The sequence below is a fragment of the Ceratotherium simum genome, chromosome 15 (genome assembly GCF_057802395.1).
Source record: "Ceratotherium simum simum isolate JZ-2026a chromosome 15, ASM5780239v1, whole genome shotgun sequence".
NCBI lineage: Eukaryota > Metazoa > Chordata > Mammalia > Perissodactyla > Rhinocerotidae > Ceratotherium > Ceratotherium simum.
Genome location: NC_141914.1, coordinates 39,245,427 through 39,271,463, shown reverse-complemented (window position 1 = coordinate 39,271,463; position 26,037 = coordinate 39,245,427). Strand labels below are relative to the sequence as shown.

General features: G+C 44.1%; 1 protein-coding gene across 1 annotated transcript in view; it reads right to left on the bottom strand.

The window, feature by feature from the left end:
- Positions 1-1,831: 1,831 nt before the first annotated feature.
- The window catches only part of KLHL6 (kelch like family member 6), a 54,834-nt gene continuing 30,628 nt past the window's right edge, over positions 1,832-26,037 (bottom strand). The window contains exons 3-7 of the mRNA XM_004424675.3: positions 17,787-18,236; positions 10,668-10,905; positions 6,012-6,214; positions 4,303-4,516; positions 1,832-2,680 (exon numbers count right to left, since the gene is read on the bottom strand). Coding sequence (XP_004424732.1) covers positions 2,379-2,680; positions 4,303-4,516; positions 6,012-6,214; positions 10,668-10,905; positions 17,787-18,236 — 1,407 coding nt within the window. The 3' untranslated portion in view covers positions 1,832-2,378. The remainder of the gene's footprint in view (positions 2,681-4,302; positions 4,517-6,011; positions 6,215-10,667; positions 10,906-17,786; positions 18,237-26,037) is intronic.

Genomic DNA, 26,037 nt, shown 5'->3' with positions numbered 1-26,037 from the left:
ACCCATGCTGTTATTGAGAATTCCTATTTCTTGAGGGCCAGGTAGCTGAGGTTTTACCACGACTCACCTGCCTATCTGGTGATACAAAAATCACATAGAATCCTTCCCTTGTCTTCATTTAGGTATTCTGAACTAGTCCTGAAATGTGGGTCCTGCATTTAGAACCAGGTCTATAACACAGAGATTCTAAATCCTCACTTTCCAGTGTAGGGTTGACCCACTGATGGGCTCAAAATTTGCTGATTTCTCTTCTCAAAGGACTGCCATGACAAGGAGCACTCTCTTTCTGAGGGGAGGCTCTCTGTGTATTGGGCTGTCTATGTGGGAGGCCAGTGATGTTGTCATTAGATTCCTCTTTGGAAGTTCTTCCCTGAAATTGTCTTTGGAACATGACTGATTTCTTCTGTAGCTCATAAACAGTTTCTGAAGGTGATCTCAAAGAAAGACAAGCATGTAAGCCATGGCCACACTGTTGACCTAAGAGCACAGCTTCCCAAGGACACCACTTGGAAGGCCCGTAAAGACTTGGGTGCTGCTTCATTACTTCATATAGATCTCATTTTTCACTAACTTGACAAAAAGAAATGTTATAATATTGAATAGTGGCCTATTTACCTGTTTACTGAGTGTCTTCAGGGTGGGGAATTGTCTTATTCATTGGTGTCTCCAAGTCTTGCCCAACATAAAGAACTCCTTGGATGTTTGCTGAACTGAACTAGATTAAATTGTTTCAGTTGAGAGCTTTGTTAAGGTCATTAGTGCTCATGAGTAAGTGATGCATGTGTTCTAAATTTCCGCAAATATGTTTGTATTTTCCCATCTTACTTTTCATAGGAGGGAGCTGACCTGTCACACCTGACCCTGAGGCACAGAGCTTTTCACACACCAACATGCATTTATATTTATCCTCAATGATCTAAGTATCAACAGAAACCTCACTTATAATTTTCCAAGTCTTTTTAAATCTGCTTTGAACATTAGCTTCTCCTAACCATAATTTTCTATGAAAATTAAATTCACTATCAACTCTAATACCTCTAACTTCCCAAACCACTGAGAAGTGCAAGCACAATATGCCACATCTAACACAAAATAAAACTCTATGAAGAGATTTGAAATCATATGATGAAAATAAAGCACATTGGGTAATGCAGTTACTATGTTGTTACCATTGTTGTTGCTTTTTAAATACAGCATGTGAAACAGGATCTCTTAATCTGTTTCCCCAACTTGGGGATTAGAATGAATTTCCAGTGAGCTCATTGGAAAGCTCTATCACTTAGAGTGAAGGACAGACTCTGTTCTTTGAGTCAAAATTGTGTCAAGCTGATCCAAAAACCAAATAGAAAGTCTTAAAAGGATCTTGAAAACTAAGTTTCCAGGAGGGTAGAGTCTCAGGGACATGGACCCAAATCACTGTCTAAAAAGTAGAATGTATACTGTCGAGAAGAGTCAGCCATTCTGCAGAGGCCAGCAGTGTAAGGATGTTTACATTTTTAAAAAACAATATTCTGAGTCTCTGCAAACCTCTTTTCTACATTGCAATACAACTGTTGGACATTAAAAGGCCAAGACACTGGCCAGCGCTGAAGGAACAATTCTGTCTGGCAATAACAGTTCTAGTCCAAGATGAGCCTCCTGTGATCATAAAACATAGGGGCTTTTGAGGGGAGGACAGCAGTCTTTTATCTCTTTCAAAGCAAACAGGCCCTCCCAGACCCACCTCCCCAAACCTGTCCAATGGAAGAAGCTATGAGATGCTCCTGACAAGGATCCCAAGGCTCTAACACCAAGGATTCCATATGGTTTAAATATAAGGAAAAACAAAAAGAAAAGAAAAAAGAAACACCTTTATTTCCCTGCCTTGCTGAGTGAATCCTTCAGCAAACTTGTCAGAGCAAAAAATGAGCCGATTTTGTTTTGCTTTTTCCTGCTCTGAGATAGGCAGCTTGGCAGAAAGGTCACTGACTTTGAAATGGAAAGACCTGAGTTTTAGCTTCTCTGAAACTCAGTTTCCTCACCTGTAAAACAGGAGTGATGACATCCAATCACCAGGTCATTGTGATGGCTAAATGAACTGATACACAAAAGTGCCTGGCGCTGAACCTGGCATGGGACAGGTATGTCCAGAATGTTCAATATTACTCTTCTTCCCTCCTGAGGTAGGTCATGCAAACATTCCTGGCTAGTCTCAAGTGTCCCAAAAGTGTGACTTCCAAGGAGCCCCCATGGGGAGCCACGGGGAGCCCCTGATATATGGCCTAAAACTCAAGCCTTGCCCACTGTCTGTCTGAAGTGGGATGGAGGTGGGTGAGAGGTGAGGAGGAGGGTCTCCGGCGCACTGTCCTGCTCCCCAAGTGGTCCTCCCGCCTCTGCAGTCAGACAGACACCGCTCCTGGCACGATCCTCCGGATGTGGGTGTACGACTTCCTGATGGTGACGCTGCCGTGGTGCGACACCCCCCGGGGCAGGACGCACTCCTCCGTCAGTTTCTGGGCCTCGGGGTCCCAGCACAGCACGGTGGCGATGACCTCGTTCTTCTCGTCGCGTCCCCCGGTGATGTAGAGGCGGTTGTTGCAGGGCGCGATGCCGCAGCTGGCCCTCTCATGGCTGAGCTGGGTCACCAGGCACCAGCTGTCCTCCAGAGGGCTGTAGGCATACAGCGCTCTCATGGCCCCACCTGAAGAGGAAAGGAAACACGGTGGGCATCTATTTTTCTGGTTTTCTTCCCCTTTAACCACTAAAATCCTACTTCTGGTTAGGTCAAGTCTACCATCTTGGCAAGAGAAAGAGCTCTCTGGAAAGCCTGAGAGGATCACTGGAGGCAGGAAGTGCTGGAGACACTTCACAATGCCCTTTAAATTCTGCAACCAGGTGCCAATCAAGTTCTAAAGGACACCTGGCGTACCACAGCTGCCAAAATGTACCAGAAGACTGCTGCCCGGAAGAAATCCCACCTGGTACATCAGTAGACTCTACTCATAATCCCAGCTCTGCCGCTTTTTGATCTGTAACCATGAGCACCAAGACCATGGCAGTTATAAGACTCAGAAGGACCATGTGCAGAAAGCACCTGACAGAAGGCCTGGGACATAGAAGCCGTCAACGAATGGCAGTGACTAGAAGCAGTGGCATCTCTTTGTAGACTGAGTATGACCTGTGACACCAGCCCCAGTTACCCATCTTGAGATTAGAACCTTGAAGCAGAGTCATGAAGCTGACCATAAACACACATGACACCCGATGCAAGGGAGAGAAGGGGTTTTTCCTTAATCTGTTCCTGTATTTTGCCTCCAGGAATCCTTCTCTGATTAGCTCTTATTTGCCGAAGTTCTTTATTTTCGGCATTTCCCTAACCCTGGCTGTGCATTAAAAACACCTTGTACCATTGGCAACATCCTCTTTCCCATTCTGATTTCATTGGTCTGAAGTGAGGCCCAGCTACCCATATTTTTCTAAAAAGCTCCCTAGGTGATTCTAAGGTGTAGTCAAGATTGAGATCCATTGCATGCCAACTGTGGTCTAGCCAGCCAGGCCTTCCTTCTGGCTAAAGGCAATTTTTCAGAGCCCCCAAAGCAAGGAGGGAGAGCAAAATTCCCATGAACACAAAATAAATAATGCTAGCTGCCTTTTTTTTTTTTCGTGAGGAAGATCAGCCCTGAGCTAACGTCCATGCCAATCCTCCCTTTTTGCTGAGGAAGACCAACTCTGAGCTAACATCTATTGCCAACCCTCCTCCTTTTTTTTTTCCCCCTTTTTCTCCCCAAAGCCCCAGTAGATAGTTGTATGTCATAGTTGCACATCCTTCTAGTTGCTGTATGTGGGACACGGCCTCAGCATGGCCGAACAAGCGGTGCGCCGGTGCGAGCCCAGGATCCGAACCCGGGCCGCCAGTAGCGGAGCGCGTGCACTTAACCGCTAAGACACGGGGCCGGCCCCTGATAGCTGCCATTTATTGGGCACTTATTATACTGTGCACATTTCAATTTGTGTACATTTGCTAGTGCTTACAACCCAACTTTGTTCCTACAGCAACTTCTGGCTCCTCTTCTGGGCCCCAGTGTCCGTCTGCTTTGTATGTCTCCTAAACGTGGGCTGATTCTGCCTCCAGGACTGCAAAGGGAAAGTTCACCAAAGCCCATCCCATCTTCTCTTCCTTTTCAACCCCACCCACATCACCCAGGAATTCGTGAGTTCCCAGGAGGGCCTTGTCTGCTCTACCTGCATGGCTGCATGGCTGCATGGCTGCATGGCTGCATGGGTGGGCGACCTGAGATAATAAGAAGCCATTCACTCACTTACCAACAACATAGATATGGTCCCGGAAACTCACTGCATTGATGCATTTAGCCTCCACCGGCATGGGTGACTTTAAATTCCACTTATTGGTTGAAGGGTCATAACACTGAGTCTTGTCTGTGGCCAGTTTCCCATTGGGCCCTCCCCCAATCACATAGAGCTTCTTCTTATGGCTGGTGGCTGCGAAGGAACTGACATGGACAAGGAGGGGTGCAGCCTGCAGAGGCACAGGACACCAGGAGAAGCTGTCAGTCACACTGCCCAGATTGCTTCGGTGGCTCACAGGACATAGGCTAGGAGCCAGGCGACACAAGCCTGGGCATCCTTTGCCTGCAGTCACAAGGCCTGTAGGCTTGACTCCTCTTGAGACACAGAGGATCAAAGCACACATTTCCCACCCTCCCTCCAGGCTCCAGACAGGCTAGGGCAGGCTGTGTGTTGGATGTTTCCAGCCTGTTTCTCACAGAGTCCAGATGAAACCAGCCAATGTTGGAGGAAAATGCTTTCTCAAACAGGTATTTTCATATTCATTCATGTGTTCATTGATTAGAAAATATTTACTGAGTGCCTACATTGTCCTTGGTGCTTACGTCCAGGAAGAAAAGCTGGTATGAGTTTCAGGTGGCCACGTGTAAGCAGACTCTCCCACTCTGGGGCAACATGCAGATTTAGGGATTAAGCCAGACTCGTGCTTCCACTCTGTGAACCCCAAGGCACTAAAGGGGACTTCCAAGAACATCTTGCCCGTTGACATGACCCTCTTGGGTCATGGAGCAACTCTGTGATGGGACTTGATGAATTGAGAAGACCTTGGGCACACCTCTATAAATGTCAAGGGCTCCCTATATAGCACTTTTCAGGTTGACAGGTCTTGGCCGGATGCCATGATGACCTGGCTACCTCTGCTTGTGCCCACGATGACCATGTTTTACACCACCCAAAGCTGGAACATGCTCTGACATATGATCTGATAAGGAGAAAGAAAATTTGAAATGGGGACTAACCTGGAAATACAGGAAGTGAGATCACATTATCTTTTTTTTTATTGTGGTAAGGACACTCAACATGCAATCTACTCTCTTAACAAATGTTCAAGTGTACAATACAGTATTGTTCTCTATAGGCACAATGTTGTGCAGCAGATCTCCAGAGCGTATTCATCCTGCACAATTGAAACATTGTGTGCACTGATGAGCAACACTTTACCTTTTCCTGAGTATGATATATATCTGAGGTTGCATTGCTAAAATCTTGCAGGCAGACATGTAAATCGTTCATCATTATGGGCAGATAAATAAGGGCTGACTTCCAAACACTACCAGATTACTCCGGGTTCAACGAACAGTGTGCTATAGGGACCCCTGTGTGTCTGGTGTGGAGCAGACAAGGGCAGACGCCATCTGAGGAGACACAGACTCTGGGCCAAGACATGCACCAGTGTTAGGACCAAGCCTCCCCTCCACATCTGGGGTTCTGGCCAGGATAGAACAGGTGCCCATAGAGCTTCCCCATCTGGAAGGAAGTCGTTTCTGCGACCTGATCAGCAATGCTGGAGCAATGGCTCCTATGAGGAGGGAAGCTCAGAGCCACCAAATATGTTCTCAATGGGAGCAGGGAGAGAGAAAGCCACACATCTACATCAGAATATACCTTTTTTTGAAGCTTTGAAATAATAATACAAAGGGAGTTAATCATAGAAAAATCTCCTATACCTCGGACCAGCAGTTGTGGAAGGGGTCGTAGGTCTCCACATTGTTGATCCTCTGCAAACCATCGAAACCTCCGATCACATAGACCTTGCCACCCAACACCACCATCTTATGCCTCCAGCGGCCTATGTTCAAATACTCAATTTGAATCCATTTATTGATCGAAGAATTATATTTCCAAACATCGTGCTGTGTTTCTTTGCCACCTAGAAGAGATACAGAGCATTTAAGTAACCACCAGATGTGTCAGAAATACAGCTTCTCCCATAATTTTCTACAAGTCCATAAGGGCTAAATCCCCGGGCCAGCCCCACTAAGGGCATACCAAAGAAATCCTGAAGGTGTTGTGGTCTGGTTGGGGAAGCAGAGCCAACACAGAGAACGGGGAGCGACAGTGTAAGGCTGGGATGAATCATGCGCCAGACTGTGTCACGTGTCACCTCCGTGCCGTGAGAGTTCAGAGAAGAGGTGGGCTTCAGGGCGGTGGCACCCAAGTCCACCTGGGCAGGTGGAGCCAGCAGGAGCCTAGACTCAGTGTTCGTGCAGGTGAGGGGCAGGACAGGTAGGGTTGCACCATTTCGGGCAAGGATAGATGGGCCTTGACCAGCAGGCGAATTAGAAAGCAGCTTAAGTTCTGTTGCTATTTATTTAAACAAACAAAAATATACACCTGGAAAAATCACCAAGGAATCTTACAAAATTCTCTTGGTTCCTATCTCTGATCTATATAAAAAATATAAGTGGGGTTTGTCCTATTTTTTAATAATTTTTATTAGATCGTTAGAGAATGAGCTGGTAAATAATTTTTTCAAGATAATTCTCTTGAATAAACAAAAAATAGATAATTCGGTTAGGGAGGGAAACCAAGACAAAGGAGGACTGACTTTTTTGGTGACTTGAATTAAGTATTGTAACGGCTTTGTGTTTCCATTTCCCCATCAGCACAGAGTACCACCAACTACCTAAAGCAAAAGATGTACTTTTCAGACTTATAAATGTGCACTGGTGCGGCAATGAATACCACTGATGATACTCTGTGTCACGGGTAAGTGTTTCTCGAGGGGGGAGCCCAGAAGTGGGATTCTTGTGTCAAGGGCGGGCTCACCTTGAATTTTTATAGGTGCTGCCAAAGAGCTCTCCAAAGCTGTCCTCGCTCACCTTTCCCATAACCCACCCACAGCGTTAGGAGGGTGTGTTTGGTTTGTTTTGTTTTACAGCCTGATGGAGAAAGACGATGTCACTGTTTGGTTTCCCCTGGCTGCTGGGGATGCTGAGCTCCTTCCTCTTCCATGAATTTTTTGTTCATATAGTTTAACCGTTTTTCTCTTTGGGTTGTGTACCTTTTCGAGGTCTTTATTTATTCAAAACCCTGTGATAAAGACCTCATTTAGGTAGTGTCAAAAATTATAAAATAACTATAAACTTTCAAAGAAATGCATGCAAACTTTATTAAAAAGAAAAAAAAAAACCTATGATTTTTGCTTCAGGACATAAAAGAAGACCTGATTAACTGGCCAGGTGTATTGTGTACATTGATGAGAAGACATATAATTGCAAAGATGTCAACCCTCCACAGGTTAATCTAGATATTCAGTGCCCTCAGGACTATTCAGGGAACTTGAAAAGCTCATTCTAGATTTCATTTGGAAGAGTAAATTTGGAAAACTTTCTAAGAAACTTTTGAAAAGGAAGAATGACTAAGGATGCTTTCCCCAGCAAATATCAAAGTATACTAAAATGCCATGATAATAAAAACAATGTGGTACTAGCAGAAGACTAGACAAATCGATCAACTAAAAACAGTTAAGAATACAGAAACAAGCCAAAAGATATGGAGATTATTAGATAAGTGGTATTAGAACAATTGGCTATTTATTTAGAGAAAAATTGTGACATCCACATTTCACATTACACTTAAAATAAAATTCAAGGGGCCAGCCCGGTGGCGTAGCGGTTAAGTGCGCGCGCTCCACTTTGGCGGCCCGAGGGTTTGGAGGTTTGGATCCGGGGCGCGCACCAATGCACCGCTTGTCAAGCCATGCTGTGGCGGCGTCCCATATAAAGTAGAGGAAGATGGGCAAAGATGTTAGCCCAGGTCCAATCTTCCTCAGCAAAAAGAGGAGGATTGGCATCGGATGTTAGCTCAGGGCTGATCTTCCTCACAAAAAATAAATAAATAAAAAAAAATAAAATTCAAAAGTAAATTCTATAAAAGTAACTGGAGAATATATAGGAGAAGATATTAATGATCTTGGGGTGGGGGGCTTTCTAAGCATGACATAAAACCCAGAATCATATAGGAGAGAAAGTTACTGTATAAAATATAAATTAAAGTTAAAAGACATCTGCAGTCTGGGAGAAAATATTTGCAATACAAATAGCAATAAATATATAACAAGAACCCCAAAAAATTAATAAGAAAAAGACAAACAACCAATAGAAAAACAAAGGGTAAGAACAGATCATTTTTTTAAATAAATACATTTAGCTAATAAACATACAAAAATATGCTCAACCTTATTAATGATCCAAGAGAATAAATTTAAACATTGTAGTCTATTAAAAATGTAATTGACTGATAGTAAAAAATGTTCTCAAGGATGTAGAAAATGGACACTGTCACTCATAACTGGTTGAACTGTAAATTATTACAACATTTCTGGAGGACAGTTAAGCAATATCTACGAAAATTCTAAATTCACACATCTTATGACCACTTCTAGGAATCTCTCCATACAGCAGCACAAGTTCATAAATATATGTGTTTAAGAATGCTTATTGCAATATTTTTTTCACTAGGAAAATAAAAGCTGAAAAAAATTATGGTTCATCCATACAATAGACAGTCTGCAGCTGGTAAAAAGAATAACAATACTGATAATCTTGATAATAATAATGATGGCTAACACTATTGAGCTCTCACCATGTGCTGGCGATTGTACCATGCTTACATGTATTAGATCACTTATTACATATGATAGATCCATTATACCGACATGTAATGATGTCCAGAATGGGCTGTTAATTGAAGCACAAGTTTCTGTGACTCTTGTATAACAAGCGTGCTTTCATGTATTGCTTGTATCATTTTTAAAAAGACAACCTCAAATTGAAGACATGGGAAGGACAAGTTGTAGAATAACGTGTAGTGTAGGTGGCAGACTGACTATGATTACCAAGCCTGTCTTTTCCTCCTGCATTTCCCAGCCCACCTGCATAGGGGTTGGGGGCGCAGGGAGGGGCTAGTTCTTGCCAATGGAATGTGAGCAGAACTGGTGCCTCACGTCCAGGCTGAGGCTGTTAGGAGTAGGTGTACCTTCTCAACTCGTTCAGTTTCTCCCTCTTCCTGAAATTTATCAACCTTGAAGTCCACGTGTGGAAAACAGTAGCATCACAGCATGGAAGGAGCCTAGGTCCCTGAATGACTGAGTGGAGCAGATCCACTCCCTCAACCCCCACATACTATTGTGATGATTTATGGTTTGTTACAGCAGCTAGCATTACTTACTCCAAGACAATATAAAACCATTTTTGTAAAAAAAATTAAAACATATAGGATTGTAATGACACAGAGAAACTGCCATGTTTTACTTTATACTCTGTATTGTTTAGATCTTCTACAACAATTAAAAATATTTTCTACAAGATGAAAGAAAGCTATAACCTAATATTCAGTATTAATATATCCAAAGAACTGATCTGCCCTTGATTTTGGAGGAAGCCAGCTCCAGGAGGCAACTCTTTCCCAAACAAGTACAGGTTAGAGAAAAGCCTCCATGAGTGGGGAAGCAATGCCTGTCTCCTCCCCTGGGGTCCCGAGAAGACCTAAGTGGCTTTCAATGTCATGGGAGAACATGGGACTTGGTGAACCTAAGTTGGAATCCTGCCTGACATTTACCAGTGTGTGACCTTAGGTATGTTTCATAACCTTTCTGAGCCCTAGTTTTCTCCATTTGTAACCTGGAGATTAAAATCGTCTACCTTATAGAGCTGATATTTGAGGCAAATGATTACATGCTACCAAAGTGTAAATTCATTCACTATGCTGTAAAGTTGGTAGACAGTATGTCATTTAGTAAATATTTATTGAGCATTTCCTATGTAGCCAGGCCCAGTGCCAGGTACTGGGCATGCAGTGTTGAGTCTCACGGAATTTAAGGACTAATGGGAGACGGGCATGAAGTGATAGTAAATAACCAAGCAAACAACTTACCAGCAGGAAATGAAAATGTACTGGGTGCTACTGGAATGTCTAAAAGTATGACCTAATAAACTTGAAGGGAGGGGTCAGGTTGGGGGAAGAGTAGAAGTTTTTATTCATTACTGTATTTCCAATGCCTGGCTCCATGTCCTATGACTACAGTAGATGCTGAATCAACTCTAGTATCATGTTCTTCCTTCCTTTTCCATGAAGGACGGGACCTGTCTGCCTGCTCCCCCAGATCCTAATACCATACTGCACCCAGGTTAGCGTTCATTAAGTAATAATGCGCTTTCCAAGATAAGACCAGCTGAGCTCCTGGTTTCCATATCCTGACCCAGTCAGAGCTAGATATTGCCATTCATAGTAATTCTTCTAGCATGGCTGCCTGGCTCTCCCTCAGGAAAACACGTAGTGCCGTTGGGGGCTTGCTTTGGCATCCCACGGCTCCTGCTTACCTGAGATGTAGACCTCATTTTTTAATGTCACGCATGCAAACTCCACCCACTTCTTATTCTCACTCTCCAGTTCATGCTCCGTCATCGGGAGCTTGGCCACCTCCAGGCGGCTGCGCCTCAGGGGGTCCAGGCAGGTTACCTCCGCCACAAACCGTTCATCCTTTGTGCAGCCGCCAATGATCATGAACACCTCAGACTGGAATTCATGCATCCTGGGCTTGGTACGCTCCGAAATGATCTGGAAAACCAATGGAAGGACATAAAGGCAGAATGACACAGCAGTTCAGAGCTCAGGCTATGGAGCCAGATGAGCAGGGCACATTTCCCAGCTCTGCCACTGTATGACCATGTGACTTCACCTCCTTGAGCCTCAGTTTCATCATCTGTAGAAGGGGAATTTTAGTGGTAACTGTGTCATAGGTTTATTGTGAGGATTAAATGAGGTAATATACTTGGTGTGCTTGGCCCAGGGCCTGGTGTATAACAGGTACTCAATATAGGTTATCTGTTGTTGATTTTGGTGCTTTTTAAGAAATTCGGGTCTGTTTACCATCAAACACACTTCCTGCCCCTTCTCTCTTGCCTGGTGTGGAGCCTTGAATCCTGGCCATTTCTGGCCACTTTCCACTACCCCCTGGTTTCAATTTCTTGATGATATCCCAGAATTTGCTCGCTATCAGACTTCTTCTGGAAGAGAAGTCTTGACAGTGGGCACATAAAAGCAGTCAGACACTTAGTAGAAAAGAACCAAAAGGGAGCAGGGTGTGGCCAGAGAGGTTGAGGGACTGGGTCCCAACCTCAAGCATACGAACCTTCACAGCCTTGAACAAGCAAAGAAATCCACACCCTGGGTATTTGAACGCAGCTGAAAGAGCAGACGTTTAGAGTCAAATACATCAGAGTTTGATCCTGGTGCCACCACCTACAGTCACGTGACCTTGGAGGAGTGACACAATCTCTATAAATGCCTGTAATCATTTCTATGCCATCAGGTCATTGTGAGCATTCATGAGGTTATGATGTAGAGGGATGAGCAGAGCACCTGGCACATGCATGACCCTCAACAGATAGTCATGGCAGGAGGAGCAGTCATGCTCATACTGACATCATTAGGGAAAAGGGAGAGCTGCCCTCCTCCTGGTTTCATCCCTCCCCTGGGCTTGATGGGGAAGGTTCTGCAGGTGTGCTGCTGGGAGACAGAGGTAGCATCCATTTCCCAGATGGCCAAAACAGCTACTTTTTCCTGCAAGGTTAGGCTGACCTAACACGGACTATGGATCTTCCATCTTGCCCACAGATGGTGACAAACAGGTTACAGTAGCAAAGACTGTGCCCTTACGTGGTGAATCCAGTCAATGGTCACATGTAATCAGACCAGCCAACACCCAACCTCTACTTTCCCATAAGAGACTTTGTTTTTCTGTGCCAAAGAGTCGGATACAGTAAATTTTGCATCATCAGTTCTTGAGGCTGGACCATGGCCATAAAATCTGTGGCAGGGCTCTCCTTTGTGGGTCAACAGAAACGAGTGGGGATGTGCGGGGCAAAGGGCTGAGCCTGAGGGCATTGACAGTAGAAAGGCCACCTGGGATAAGGATGGGAGGGGTGGTCCCGGGAACTTGGAGGCACTGTGAGAATACCAAGCTGGCAGGAGAGGATCTGAGCAATGAATTGGCACCAAAGACAAACTTTGCCACTCTGCCATTTTCCCTCCACCTACTAGCCCTGGTTCTTGCCCCTAAACCTCCCCTCCCCACAGCTGAAGTGCAACCTCCAGCACTGATCTGGTCCTCTTTCAGGGAGGATTTAGGGCTTATAGGGCGATGCTTAGAGAACAGCACTAGCCTCCCAGAATTGGTTCCCCTGTGACCCTTACTCCAGTTCCGAGGGCCAGGCCTCAGCCTCTGCTCTGAAGCCCCCATCTTATTCATGGTGCCTGCTCTCTTGCCTCAAGAGCCTGCTGGCTAGTAGGGGAGTGGACTTACTAGCTCCCAGTAAGATCACTAGCTCGTGATCGTACTCCTAGCTCCCAGGACTGGCATCCTGTTCCTAAGTCCTGGCCTGTGGAAGACTCTGCTCCCGCTGACTCCCTCGACTCCCAAACGCCGAAATCACTGTGTTCCTGCCTGCTGGCTGGATCTCCCCATAGTATCTGTCTTCAGTTTCCCACACCATCTCCCATCCACTTACCCTTCAAGCTATTTGGCATTATTTGCAATGTCACTTTGTCTTTTTCTCCAGGAAGCCATTCTTGACTTTCCATGCATGTTCCCACAGTCCTGGATTTCCCCATCACAGCACTTTTCATACTCCACTATAATTTACTACAAGGTCCCTGATGGCAGGAACAGCCCTTTTTATCCAATTATCCTCAGCACCAAGAATAGTGCCTGGAGCTCGTGGGTTTCTATAAATGTGGGTTAGTTGAATGAATGGGTTATTCAACTAACCCAAATAACTTGTGGGTTAGTTGAATGAATGAAAGAATGAATGGGCAAGCTGGGTAATCCAAGACCCGATACAGATTTTTTTCCAGTCTAGATCATTGTGGTAACCAGCTTCCACAATGGCCGCCAGTAATCTCCACCTCTGGGTATTTACATCTTATGTCATTCCCTCCACATTGTTCCAGGATTGGTCTCTATGCCAATAGACTACAGCAAAAGTGATGGTATATCACTTCTGAAATTAGGTTACAGAGGCACTACAGCTTCCGTCTTGATTGCTGTCTCAATCTTTCCCGGGTCATTTGCTGTGGGGGAAGCCAGCTGCTATGGAGAGGCCCAAGGGGCAAGAAATGAGGCTTCCAGCCAACAGCCAGCAAGGAACCGACACCTGTCAACAATCCTGTAAGTGAGCTTGGAAGTGGATCCTCCAGCCCCATTTGAGTTTACAGATGACCATAGCCCCAGCCAACAGCTTGAATGCAACGTCAGAAGAGACCCTGAGCCAGAACCACCCAGCTGAATCACTCCTGGATTCCTGACACCTGTGAAATAATAAATGTTTATTGTTTTGAGTTGCTAAGTTTTGGGATAATTTGTTACACAGCAATAGATAATTAATACAATCATCTAGTTGATGGGATTGGCTGGGTATTGAGACCTGCCATGTAACTCAGCACCACAGAAGTGCCAAGTGGTGGCACTATTACCAAATTGCAAGTTCAGCTACATTCGGCAAGATATTAACCACAAAGGCATGACAAATGCCAATCTGATGTACAAGTTTGTTGCAGACACACGGAAGTGCTTGCCAATGATACGCACGCAATGATCAGGCTTAACCAGTTTATTTTCAGATTGTTAAAAATAGAGCAAACAGTTGCACCTTACTGATGCCTCATTGTCCACAGAGACTATATGAGGGGACCAAACAGAAGTGACCGTGTTGCTTCAACAAAGCTGTCCTCAGGGGTGAGCCTCTGCCCACTCTGTCCTCAGGAGTGAGACTCCCCCCACACCACACATGGCAGAGCAGCCTTTGGTATAGATCAAGTTGGCCCCTGGAAACTTAGGAGGCAATGAAGTGAAGGGGCAACTTCCTCTGCCCCAAAAGACCCCTCGTAATAAAGGAACCAGATACTACTCCTAAATCAAATGTAAATTGACAATGGCTTTTAGGATTCTAAAATTTCCTACTGTCACCACCTCCAGGAGCTTAGAGGAGGGACAAGGTTAAAAGGGAGACATAATGATAGGACAAGAAGGAGTAAAGATTGGGAAAGGAAGGTTAAGAGGGCAAATGTGTTCAGAGTATCCTCTAGGCTCATACCACTGTCATCAGGAAGAAACCCAAGACCATTCAAGCAGCGAGAAGACAAGGAGTTTCAGGGAATCAACGGACAATGAGACCCCGATTCAGAGATCACAGCACTTGGCTGGTTCAGTTACCCAGACTGTAAAATGGGAATGAGAAAGTGCCCTGAGCAGGATTTGGGACAATAAGGCAGCAAAAGCCTAGGACACAGTGAAAAGAGAGATTGTAGCCTCAGAGAGAATATGCTGACCATCGGAGATAGGACACCATACAGGAACTGAGTGAGGAGAAGAACAGTCTTCATTTGTGGGGCCCATACCGCGTGCCAGACACTGTGCTAAACACATCTCATTCATTATCTTATTGAATTCTCAGAACAATTCTATCAGTTGGTAGGTATTCTTAGCCCCAAGTTACAGGTCAGGATTGAGCCCTAGAGCAGATCAGTAGCCTGCCCAAGGTCACACTGTAGGTAAATTGTGCAGTCAAGATTAAAGCCCGGATCTGCCTGACTGCAAGCCCAAGTTCCTGACACTGGAGACTTTTCCAGAGATCAGAATTCTCTCTCCTCCTAAATCCCAAGTTTATAATCCCGCTCCCCACTCCCTACCCCATTACAAATACAAAAGACAGAGCAGATATTTCATAGCAGCAATTTTGCAGAAGGCATAGTAGAGATATTTTATATCAGAGGAAAGCTTTTATCACCTGCATTACAGGGACTTAGGAAATGGGAAGCAGAAACAAAAATAGCCAGAATGTTGGAAGTATATATAGTTAACCAAGACTCTGTACTTTAAATGCTGAGCAGAGAGCAGTTGCAGAGACTGATACCTGTCTTCAAGTATATGAGGGCTTTGATTCCCAGTGCTGAGCCACCTGCTAGTGACCCACATATCCAGCATGGGATAGGACCCATGTAGTTGCCTGGACTTCCTCCATCAGTCTACTCATCACCCTTCATTTGCTTAGTGTCCTGTCTTCTCTGACAGACCATAAGTTTAGTAAGGCAGAGACTGTTTTTGTAGTACCTAGTGGCATATCTGGCATATAGTTGGTGTTCAGGATTTATTTGTGAAAAATGAAAGCATAGCATATTAAAATATATGAGATGCTGTTAAAACAGTACTTAGGGGAAAATTTATAGCATTAATGACAATATTAGAAAAAAAGAAAGGTCTCAACTCAATGAACTCTGCTTCCACCTTAAGAAACTAGAAAAGAAGAGAAAATTAAAGCCAAAGTAAGCAGAAGAAAGGAAATAACCAAGATCAGAGTAGAAACAAATGAAATAGAAAACATAAAAACAATAGAGAAAATAAAATGAAACCAGAAGCTGGTTCTTTGAGAAAAACAATAAAATTGATAAACCTCTAACCAGACTGATCAGGAATAAAAGAAGAAGACACAAATTACCAATATCTGGAATAAGAGATGTGACATCACTGCAGATTCTACAGATATTAAAAGGATAATAAGGGAATACTGTGAACAACCTTATGCCAATAAATTCAGACACTTCTATGGAATGGGAAAATTCTTTGAAAGACACAAACTACCAAAGCTCATTCTAGAAGAAATAGATAACCTGAATAGCCCTATATCTATTAAAGAAATACAATTCGTAGTTAAAAACTTTCTCTCAAAGAAAACTTTTGGTTCTGATAGCATCATTGATAAAATCTACCAAACATTTAAGGACGTGTTTGCAGAGTGAATGAGTGATGTAGATCTGAGGACAACATAGAACTATAAAAGGACACACAGAGAAAGGAGGAAGCTCTCGAGGGGCCTCAGACAGACAATTTCTGAGCCACTTTTGTCTACTAAGATTTCTACCAATGGCCGAATGAAGAAGGCTTGGTAGCCAAGCCCAGAACTATTGTATAGTGGTATGTATGTGTGGGTGTTCATGTGTACAAACTTACCAAATTGTCCCTATATCATGATTTCATGATTGTTTTGTTCCTCTCCACTAAGCCTATTCTTGTCTTTATAAAGTTCTTTTTTTTTTTAAGATTTTATTTATTTATTTATTTTCTCCCCAAAGCCCCAGTAGATAGTTGTATGTCATAGTTGCACATCCTTCTAGTTGTTGTATGTGGGACGCGGCCTCAGCATGGCTGGAGAAGCAGTGTGTCGGTGCGCGCCCGGGATCCGAACCCGGGCCGCCAGCAGCAGAGCGCGTGCACTTAACTGCTAAGCCACGGGGCTGGCCCGTATAAAGTTCTGAATTAAACGCTTCTTCAGGAATTGTTAAGGAGAACCAGGTAGATTCAAAAGACATGTGTATTCACCAACTTGGTACCCATTTATTCGTTTAACAAACATCTACCAATCACTTACTATACACCAGGGACTCTCCTAAGGTCTGGAGATGGAAAGTCCAATAATACAATATTTCCTACCATAACAAACTCCCAGTGTAGAGATATTTACAGATGAGGAGTTCAATGGTTAACATGCAGCTGTTGGGGCTATGATAGAGCAATGCACCAGGTGCTAAAGAATGAGAGAGGTCTCTGGAGAAGGTGACGTTTGAACTGAGTTTTGAAGCAGGAGCAGAAGTTAACTAAATGAAGAAGAGGAAAAAGGCATTTAAAATAGCACCTGCATTAGCCTGGAGGCTGAAAAAGTACATCCACTTTGGGGAATTACAAGCGGTGCATTGGGACTGTAGCAGGAGAGGTTAGAGATGATGCTGGAGAAGCGGGCAGGAGGTGAGGTATGCAAAGCCAGGCTCTAGGAGCTTAGGCAGGAAGTGTGGGCTTCATCCTGAAAGTGGTGGGGAGCTGGTGAAGAGGATAAGCCCAGGAGCAAAATGATTAGGCTTGAGTTTTAGATCATCTAGTTGGTGAACGAAATTGGGGGAGGCCAGACAGGAGGCAGGAAGGTGAGTTTCGAGGAATTTTCAGAAATTCCGAAAGGAAATAATGAGAGTCTGAACCAAGGTAATGTCAGAGGAGATCCACGAGACTCCAGGTTTCCCCAGAGTAGGCAAACTAGGAAAGCAGCACCCCTGTGGAATGGACTGGAGGGCACATTCCATTTGTGTGTGCATCGCCCCCACCCACCTCCTACCCTTACACAACTGAGGAAAGGAAGGATGTGCCAGGCATGGTGCTGGGTGATTTCCGTATCTCACCTAATCCTCTCAGTAGCTGTCTACGATGTGGTGTCATCCCCATTTTACAGATCAGAAATCCAGGGCTTCTGGAACTGCCTGCCTCAAACTATAAACAGTGTAGCATCTTCTCGATGCCCTGAGAAACTGTGAGCCAGCCTCATCCATATCTCTGTAAGGCCCGCTAACTCCTTTACTTCACTGATTAACTACAACACCTCTCGTCGTCAACTCACCTCATTGCCAGAAAGGTGGTACATCCTGGCTTCCTGGAGCAGTGGGAAGACCTCCGGGCACTGCCTGATGAGAGGATCTGCTTCCACTGTCTCCACGAAGTACCACGGGTCCAGAAGCGGCAGGCGCACGTTCTCGAGGACATAGGGGAGCAAGCAGAGTCGTTCCGACTGTTTGTGCCGGACCCAGCTCATCACAGTCTCAAACACCTGTGCCTCCTCCGTCACGTAAAGGTCATCACTCTTCAAGATGTGGTACAGAGTGTCCACAGGGAGTTCAAGGAACTCCTCGGAGTTCAGAATCTGCACAAAGTTTTGGATGATGTAACTTTGAACCTGCTTCTTTAGACTGTCCAAGGAGTGTGTGTCTGCCAGCCTCAGTATTCCAACACAGTTTTCGGGATTCAAGGCTTCTGTGAGGAAGCTGGCACAAGCATCCACCATCCGCAGGAACTAAGAGAACAGAGGGGCAGCAAATCAGGTCAGAAAAGAATTAGTCCACAAGGAGGTTTATCAGTGAGTTGTGTGCAGTAGCAAAAATTTAGCAACAACCCAAGCAACTGACAATAGGGGTCTAGCTGAATAAATGAAAATACATTCATATTTTTGACAGCTCTATAGTCATTAAGAAAACATGTTGTAGAAGAATATTAAATGACATGGAAAATGTTCATAATGTATTGAGCTTAAAAATCTGTTCACTGAATCTGATCAAGCTTCTAGATTTAATCAGCAATTTACAGGAAACAGGGGAAAGAGGAACATGTTAGAGGACCCGTGGGAATGCAATCAGCAAAATCCAGACTGTGGGAAACTCTACAGAACACCCAGTTCTGTTTCTTAACAACCACATCACAAGGGGAAAGAGAGAGAGAGAGAGAAGGGGAGGGAGAGATTTGAGAGACACATCAACCTATTGCAAAGTATGGACCTTTTTTGGATCCCTGATTTAAATGAACTAATTTTAAAAGTCAGAGAAATTTTTACAAAGACTAATAGTTGGGGATAGAAAGCAATTATTATTAATTTTAAGTGTGATAATGGTGTTGTGGTTATGTTTAAAGAAGAATCTTATGTTTTAGAGATACATACTGAAATATTTTCAGAGGAAATGAGAAAGCACTTCACAAAATCAAATGTACATTATGATCCTATTTTTAGAAAGAAAAAATATATAGAATATAGGCATAGAAAAAAGACCAAAGGGGAGGGTGGCCCAGTGGCATAGTGGTTAAGTTCACACACTCTGCTTCAGCGGCCTGGGGTTCACGGGTTCAGATCCCAGGTGCCGACCTACACCACACACCAAGCCATGCTGTGGTGGCTTCCCATATACAAAGTAGGGGAAGATTGGAACAGATGTTAGCTCAGAGACTATCTTGCTCAACAAAAAGAGGAAGATTGGCAACAGATGTTAGCTCAGGGCCAATCTTCCTCAGCAAAAAAAAAAAAAAAAAGACTGAAGGATATACACCAAAATATTAACAGTTGTTACCTCTCTGTGTATCAGGTATCTTAGGACAAATTATGCTGCAGTAACAAACAACCCCCAAATCTCAGGGGCTTACAGCAATAAATGTTATTTCTCACTCACATTACATGTTTTTCACAGGACTCTTCATTCCAAAACCCAAGATGACAGAAAAGCCCTTAACTTAGATATGCCAGTCTTGCGGCAGAAGGAGAAAAAAGATGGCAGAACCACAAAAAATCTCCTAAAACTTTTGCTCAGAGGTGGCACATACCATTTCCACTTACACTTAACTGGCCAGAGTAAGTCACGTGGCAAAATTTGTTGTCAAGGAAACAGTAATCCTCCCACAGAAACAGGTTCCGTAGGGATGGACAGGGCATGCACTGTATAAATAATATAAGGTACCACACTCTCTAATAAGACTATGACAATTTTTCTTATTTTGTTTATTTATATACTTTCTAAATCCTCTAAAATGAATAAGTAATAATTTGTAATGAAAAAATCAATTAGAAAATTGATTGGCTTCCATGTCTTATTTCTAAATTATCATCATCCTCATAAGAATATGAGTCCCTTATGCATACACAGCACTTGATGGCTTACAAAGCACATCATATCTGTTATATTATTTAATACTCATTGTACAGATAAGTTGTCTCAAATACATCAGTTCATTCTTACTCATTGTTCTCTGGAGCTTAGCTTTGAAGGAGTCCACCTCCTATCTCCTCTCCTTGTCCACTGGGCCCCTTATAGTGTTCTATAGTTATCAGTGTTCTTGGGTTGATCAATTAGCAGAAGGATGGAAACAGGGAGGCTGAAGGGGCAGGGCCTGGTGGGGAGGGCTGGTGTGCAGACAGGGCCTAATGAGAGTACAGGCGGGCAGATCTGACCAGGCAGGTGTGCAGCCTGCAGAGGAGAAGCTCTAGCAACAGGAGCTGGGGGTAGCGGGGTTGTGGGGCCTGAAGGGTGGGAATGAGGGCAGGGCTGGTCTTGAGTGAACCATATTGACTTAGGCTTTGTCCTTCACTCTAGAGCATCCTAGGGGGCACTCATCCCTGATTTTTTGGATCAATCTCAATTGCAAAATATTATCTTCCTGTGTCAGACCACACTTTCCCAATTGTCAGTTTAGAAAAGATTGACCTGAGGGCCAATGCAATGTTGGAGAGAGCCTGAATTCTGCCTCAGACCACCCTGTTTGCTGGCCCCAACCGCCTGCAGATCTGCTCCTCACATGAGCAACTGTGGAAACGGTTGAGACTGAGAATTCTAACACCTGTTTAGTTGTTTGCAAATTTTCAGTTCAAAGAGTAAAAATATACAACCGAGACCAAGCCTCGCTGAGCCCTGAGAATCTGTAACCAGAGATCTACGTGGCCCTGCCCACAGAGACATCCTTGAGGGCTGAAAGGGAACTCACTTAGATGGTGGCCCCTGGTGCAAAGCAGCAGGTACACCATGCAGCATTTGTGTGAAAGGAAGATGATATGAAAATCAAATAGATTTTCTAAATATGTAGACTGTCTCTGGGAAGCCACCTAAGAACCTGGTGACAGTGGTTGCCTCTAGGGAGGAGAACTGGTGGCTGGGTCAGGTTAGAAGGGGAGAATTACTTTTCACTGTTTGCCATTTTGTACCCCCTCGAATTGTGTTCCATGTGGAGGAATTATCTATTTAAAATACATAAAGTTTCTCATAAATAGAGAAAATTCTAGGAGAGAACACATCAAAATGCTAATCGTGGTTAACTCAGTTGCAGTTTTAGAAATACAGTTATTAATTTGTTTTTTAGACTTTGCTGTATAGACCAAGTTTTCTACACTGAGCATGAAGTTGCTTTTAAAATCAGAAAAAAATAAAATAAAATAAATACTTCTTTGCGTTTTTCAAGTATACAATGAGAAAATAAAACAAAATATAAGAAATAAAATAAAGAACACCCACTGTGTGCCAGCCCTTTATATTAACCAGCTTATTAAATCCTCACAGCAACACTGTAAGGTAGATATTTATTATCATTCTTGTTTTATTGATGAGGAAAAGAGATTCAGAGAAGTGAAGTAATTTCCTTAAAGATTTGTAACTAATAAGAGGCAGAGCTAAAATTTGAACTAGTCTTATCTGACTCCAAAAATGCATGTTTTTATACTATTTCAAGCTGCCTCTGGTCAAACAGTGTGTGCACAGGACAACGGCTTGGTAGATGCCACGTTGATTTGCACACTTCACTGGAGAGTTCAGATGATCTGATCTGCCCACACACTGGACGGCCTGGCCAGCAAGATGCCAGTTCCTACCCCTGCTTGATGACGATTGATGAGCAAAGGAAGAAACCATGCAGGAGAATCAAACCAAGCACCAAGGCTCACATCTGATAGAAACATTGATCTAAACATGTCTCTTCCCACTTAGAAACCATTCATCCCTTCATCCACTCATCCACTGGTTCATTTCCCGAATACATATTGAACATCCGTTATATAGTAGCCCCTCTACTAGTGCTGGGGTAGAGAGGTAGAGAGGGTAGAGAAAGAGACACAGTGCCTGTGCTCATTGGAGCTGACCGGCTAGTGGGGGAGGCAGACGATAATCAAATCATCACAGGAGTATAAAATTACAACTGTGATAAATGCTATATAACAAAGGTTAGGGATTCCATTGCCTGAAACTGAAGCAAGTCCTACTCCTACTCTCAAACTGCGCACAGATTGGCTCTCAGCCGTCACCAGGACTCTCTCTGATGGAACTGCTCCACAGTCAGACCTGTCTACTCACCTTCCCCAAACATCCCTATGCTTGCCTGTCACAGCCTTTCTATGTTCATGCCATTTCCTTGGCCTGACCAGTTTTCTCCCCCTTTAACGTCTGTTAAAATCCTGCTCTCCTCATCCAGGCAACTTTGACTTCAGAGCCCCACTTTTTAAGAAAGGACTCAGGATAGTGCACCTCAATTTCAACTAAGTACCCTTTTAAGTTTACCTCAAAAAGGAGGAAGAAAAGAGCCCCATGGGCATCATTTTATCTACACAGGGCTGCTTTCTTCATTCCGAGTTAAATCTGGAGCCGATGGATGGGCTCCAGAGAGTCTGTGAACCCCTACAATTGTATGCAGACATTTGTGTGCACATGCGGCATTTTCTGGGAGTTGAGTTTGTGGGAGACACTGTGAGTTGCTCTCTGGTATCCATGTACCTGAGGACAAAGCCAACACAAGCGGTAGAGCCAACCTGAGAGCACCAGAAAAAACAGAGCCAGGCTCTTAATCAGACTGTACTTTAAGCCTTTTCTGCATCTGGACATTTTTAATTCTGGGTCAGCACTTTAAAAAGAAGGGAGGAGAATGGAAGAGAAAGAAAGGAAAAAGAAGTGGAGAAATCCTACCTATTCATAAATCTCTCTCTCAAAAACTACCTCCTCCTTCACGGCCTCTCGAAATGCCCAAAAGAATCAATTCCTCCCTCCTCTGTTCTCCACTGGGCAACTCACTTGCCCCTCTCGTGGAGTACTGACCACATTTCTGCCTTGTACTACGGTCAAGCATCTCAAGGGCAGGTTCCAGGTCAGACTTGTGTTTTTATTTCCAGCAGCACCCAGCATAAACTCTGGCAAAAAAAAAGGAAAGAAGAGAAGGAGAAAGAGCGGAAGAAAATATTTTTCAGATCCCCAGTATGTACCAAGTTCTGTGCTAGACGCTTTCCCATTCATTATTTTATTTAACAAATAAATTTTATTTTTTGAGATATATTTTATTTAACGAGTAATAATAAGGTAGACATTAGTATTACCATTTTTACAGAGGGAGAAATAGAGAATTCATAGAGTTAAAATGTGTTGCCCAAGATCACACAGCTAGTAGGCGGTAAAGATGATACTTCTCTCTGGGCTTCACTGCCTTCATAACTGTTGTATTGTTGAGCTAATAAAATGCCAGGAGAGTATGAGGAGGCCTTATAAGGACAAGGGTGAGCGGGGGTCTCCAAATCGCCTAAATTCCACTCCAAAATAGGCTTCAATAAACGCTAGTGGGTGTGAGGTGTGTAGGGCAGTATCATATGATTTCAGCCAATAGCTGGGAAACTTCTGACGTGCAGGGCAGTCGTGGGGACAAGAAATTGTTTCCTTTTAATTTCTTTTTTTTTTTCCTTCTTCATATTCAGGATTATTTAAGACTTTAGGGTAAATTTTCTGTCTCAGCTTGTCCCAGTGACACATGAACTTGTTTATTAAAGCTGAGCGATGATAGATAATGGCAACAGACAGCCAACTTCCTGTTTGGGGGCCATGTGAGCAGAAGGTTACAGCCAGGCACCTGACTCTCAGACTGAGAGACTAAAAATACAGTCAAAGAAACCACTTGAGATATGGCTGCAGTTCCCATGAGAAGTGTCTGCCTCAAAGAGAATGTACCCCCTGCTCCCCATCTCCCCTACCCCTCCTTTGCTTCCCCTTCATGCTCTCCAGAACCTGGGGTCCTAAGGGACTTCACCAATGTAATTCCACATCTCCCTAGAGGTTCCTTAAAATCCACTCCAGAATAACTGAAGTCTTTTTTGGTCCAAATCAGCAATTCCATTGACCATAGTCTCTACGTGGCCTTGGAGTTATTGCAAAGGGTCTATAATGACATTGGTATACTTACCTTCAAGCCCCAACAAATCAGTGTACGTGAAGAGTGTGTAAGTTGATGAGCTTAATAAAATTCAAATTTATTTGAAAGTGTTTCTGAATTCATTGTTAATTTTTTGTCACCATTTTTCTTCTCAGACAATGTATACTAAAAGTAAAGCTGTTCTCCTGTGGGTTCTGTATTGGTGTTAAAGAGGGGTCTTCATACTCAAAAACTGTATATTACCACTCATCCTAGTCTTCTATCCTTGCCTCTCCCTCTTTCTCAGGTGGTACACCCACCTCAGACTCTGTGGGAGTACGCTCCTCCCGCTACCCTCAGGATGTCCTCTGCTCCCTCCAGACTTTCAGTCCTTGCTCCAGACTTGGCTGAGAGGTCTACTGGTTCCTGGAAGCTGTATGGAGTGGGCAGGAAAGTAGGGAGCTAAGACCTGCCAGAGGCTCACTCACTAGGGTGGGGCGGGTGCTGGGGTGCAGAGGCAATGACAGAGGTGGACTGACCTCAGAAGTAGGTCACAGGGGAAGGAAAGGGGCCGTGTCCAAGGGTGTGGCAAATCTGATCAAGATTCAGGCAACAAACAGCCTCTGAGTTTCCAGAGGAGACAATGGGGGCTCCAAAAGGCCAGTAGCACACAATAGGGGATACATGTGGGACGCATTAAGATTCAAGGGGCAAGTGGCACAGCTGGGGCTTAGTGACTCAGTCCAGGTACAGGATAAAGGCCAAAGAGGGACACCATTGTGAGGATTAAATGCAATGATTGTGTCTGGGACATGGTTGATGCTCAGGATGTGGAGTGTGTGCGCGTGTGTGTGCGCGCACTTGTAGAGCAGGTATCTAAGGTTAGAAGCAGGTATCTAAGCAGAAGCCAAGCACTGAGAAGCAGGTCCATGAATGCATACAGCTGTAATAAGTGGGGTAGTGGGTAGAGAAGGCAGAAACCTGAAGTCTTTGCTTACAAGTTCTCTCTGCCTGGAACACTTTTCTCCCAACCCAACTGCCACTTGTTGAAATCCTATCCTTTCTATGAGGTCCAGTTCAATGCCACCTCCTTCAGAGCCAGAACTCTTCTCAACCCCTACATTCTGCCTGGGGGTCTGGTTGGATTGCCTTCTGGGTTGGAAGCTCAATGGGAATCCTTGTTTTTGAGGCTTTGGGGATAGTGGATGGAGGAGGGAATAAGGAGCCAGAAATTCCGACTCTGGGTTTAGGCCCCATATCATAGCTCCACCACTTGATGAGCTGAACTCTCTCTGAGCCAGTTTCCTCGTATGGAAAGTGTTGAGAACAAGAAAGGCCACCTGGCAGGCTCGTTGTGAGGGTGTTATCTGCACTGCCTGCTCACAGAAATATTGTCAACATCAGATGGGATCACGTAGGGGAAAGAATACGATAAATTGCTACATAAATGTGACCTTTATTTACAATTTTTATCTTTATTTCTCTCTGATAGCTTCTCACAAAGTAGCTTGCACATAGCAGATGCTTAGTAATTTGCGGCAGTTGGGTAGCAGTAAAGTCAGATTCTGGCAGCAATGTGGATTTTCGTTACAACTAAAACCCCACATCCCACTTCCTGTACTCCACACCTATAGCAGTAGCTAGAGCATTCCAGGCTTACCGACTCAGGGCAAGGATGATAGGGTAGACAAAAGAAGACAATTTTGGCTTTTGGGTTTCTAAATACACTTTCAGAACTTATATTAGAGAAGTAGCTTTGAAACACCAATTAGTGGTAATAACTGGATGCTTTGAGTTTCAAAAGTCAGAATCCTAAAGAGTCTAGGTATAAACTTTATGCCAAAACAGTAGATGTAGGAGAATGGATGATAATGTAAGAGTCAGCTTTCCCCACGATTCCCAGGCCTAGGAGAGAGAAGAGAGAGTCTAGTAATAGAGTGAGAAAGAGGTGAGTGTCCCTGAGAGGATGTCCTGCCTCCCAACTTAGGCAAAAACTCCAGAGTAGAGGGAATACTAAAAGCCCCTTATAGGTTGTGGATCTGAGAACAAAAGAACGTGTGCCACGGGCCTGCCCCCATGGCCTAATGGTTAAAGCTCAGCACTCTCCGCTTCGGCAGCCTGGGTTCGCTTCCTGGGCCCAGACTTACACCACTCAGTCTAAGTCAGTGGTGGCCATGCTGTGACAG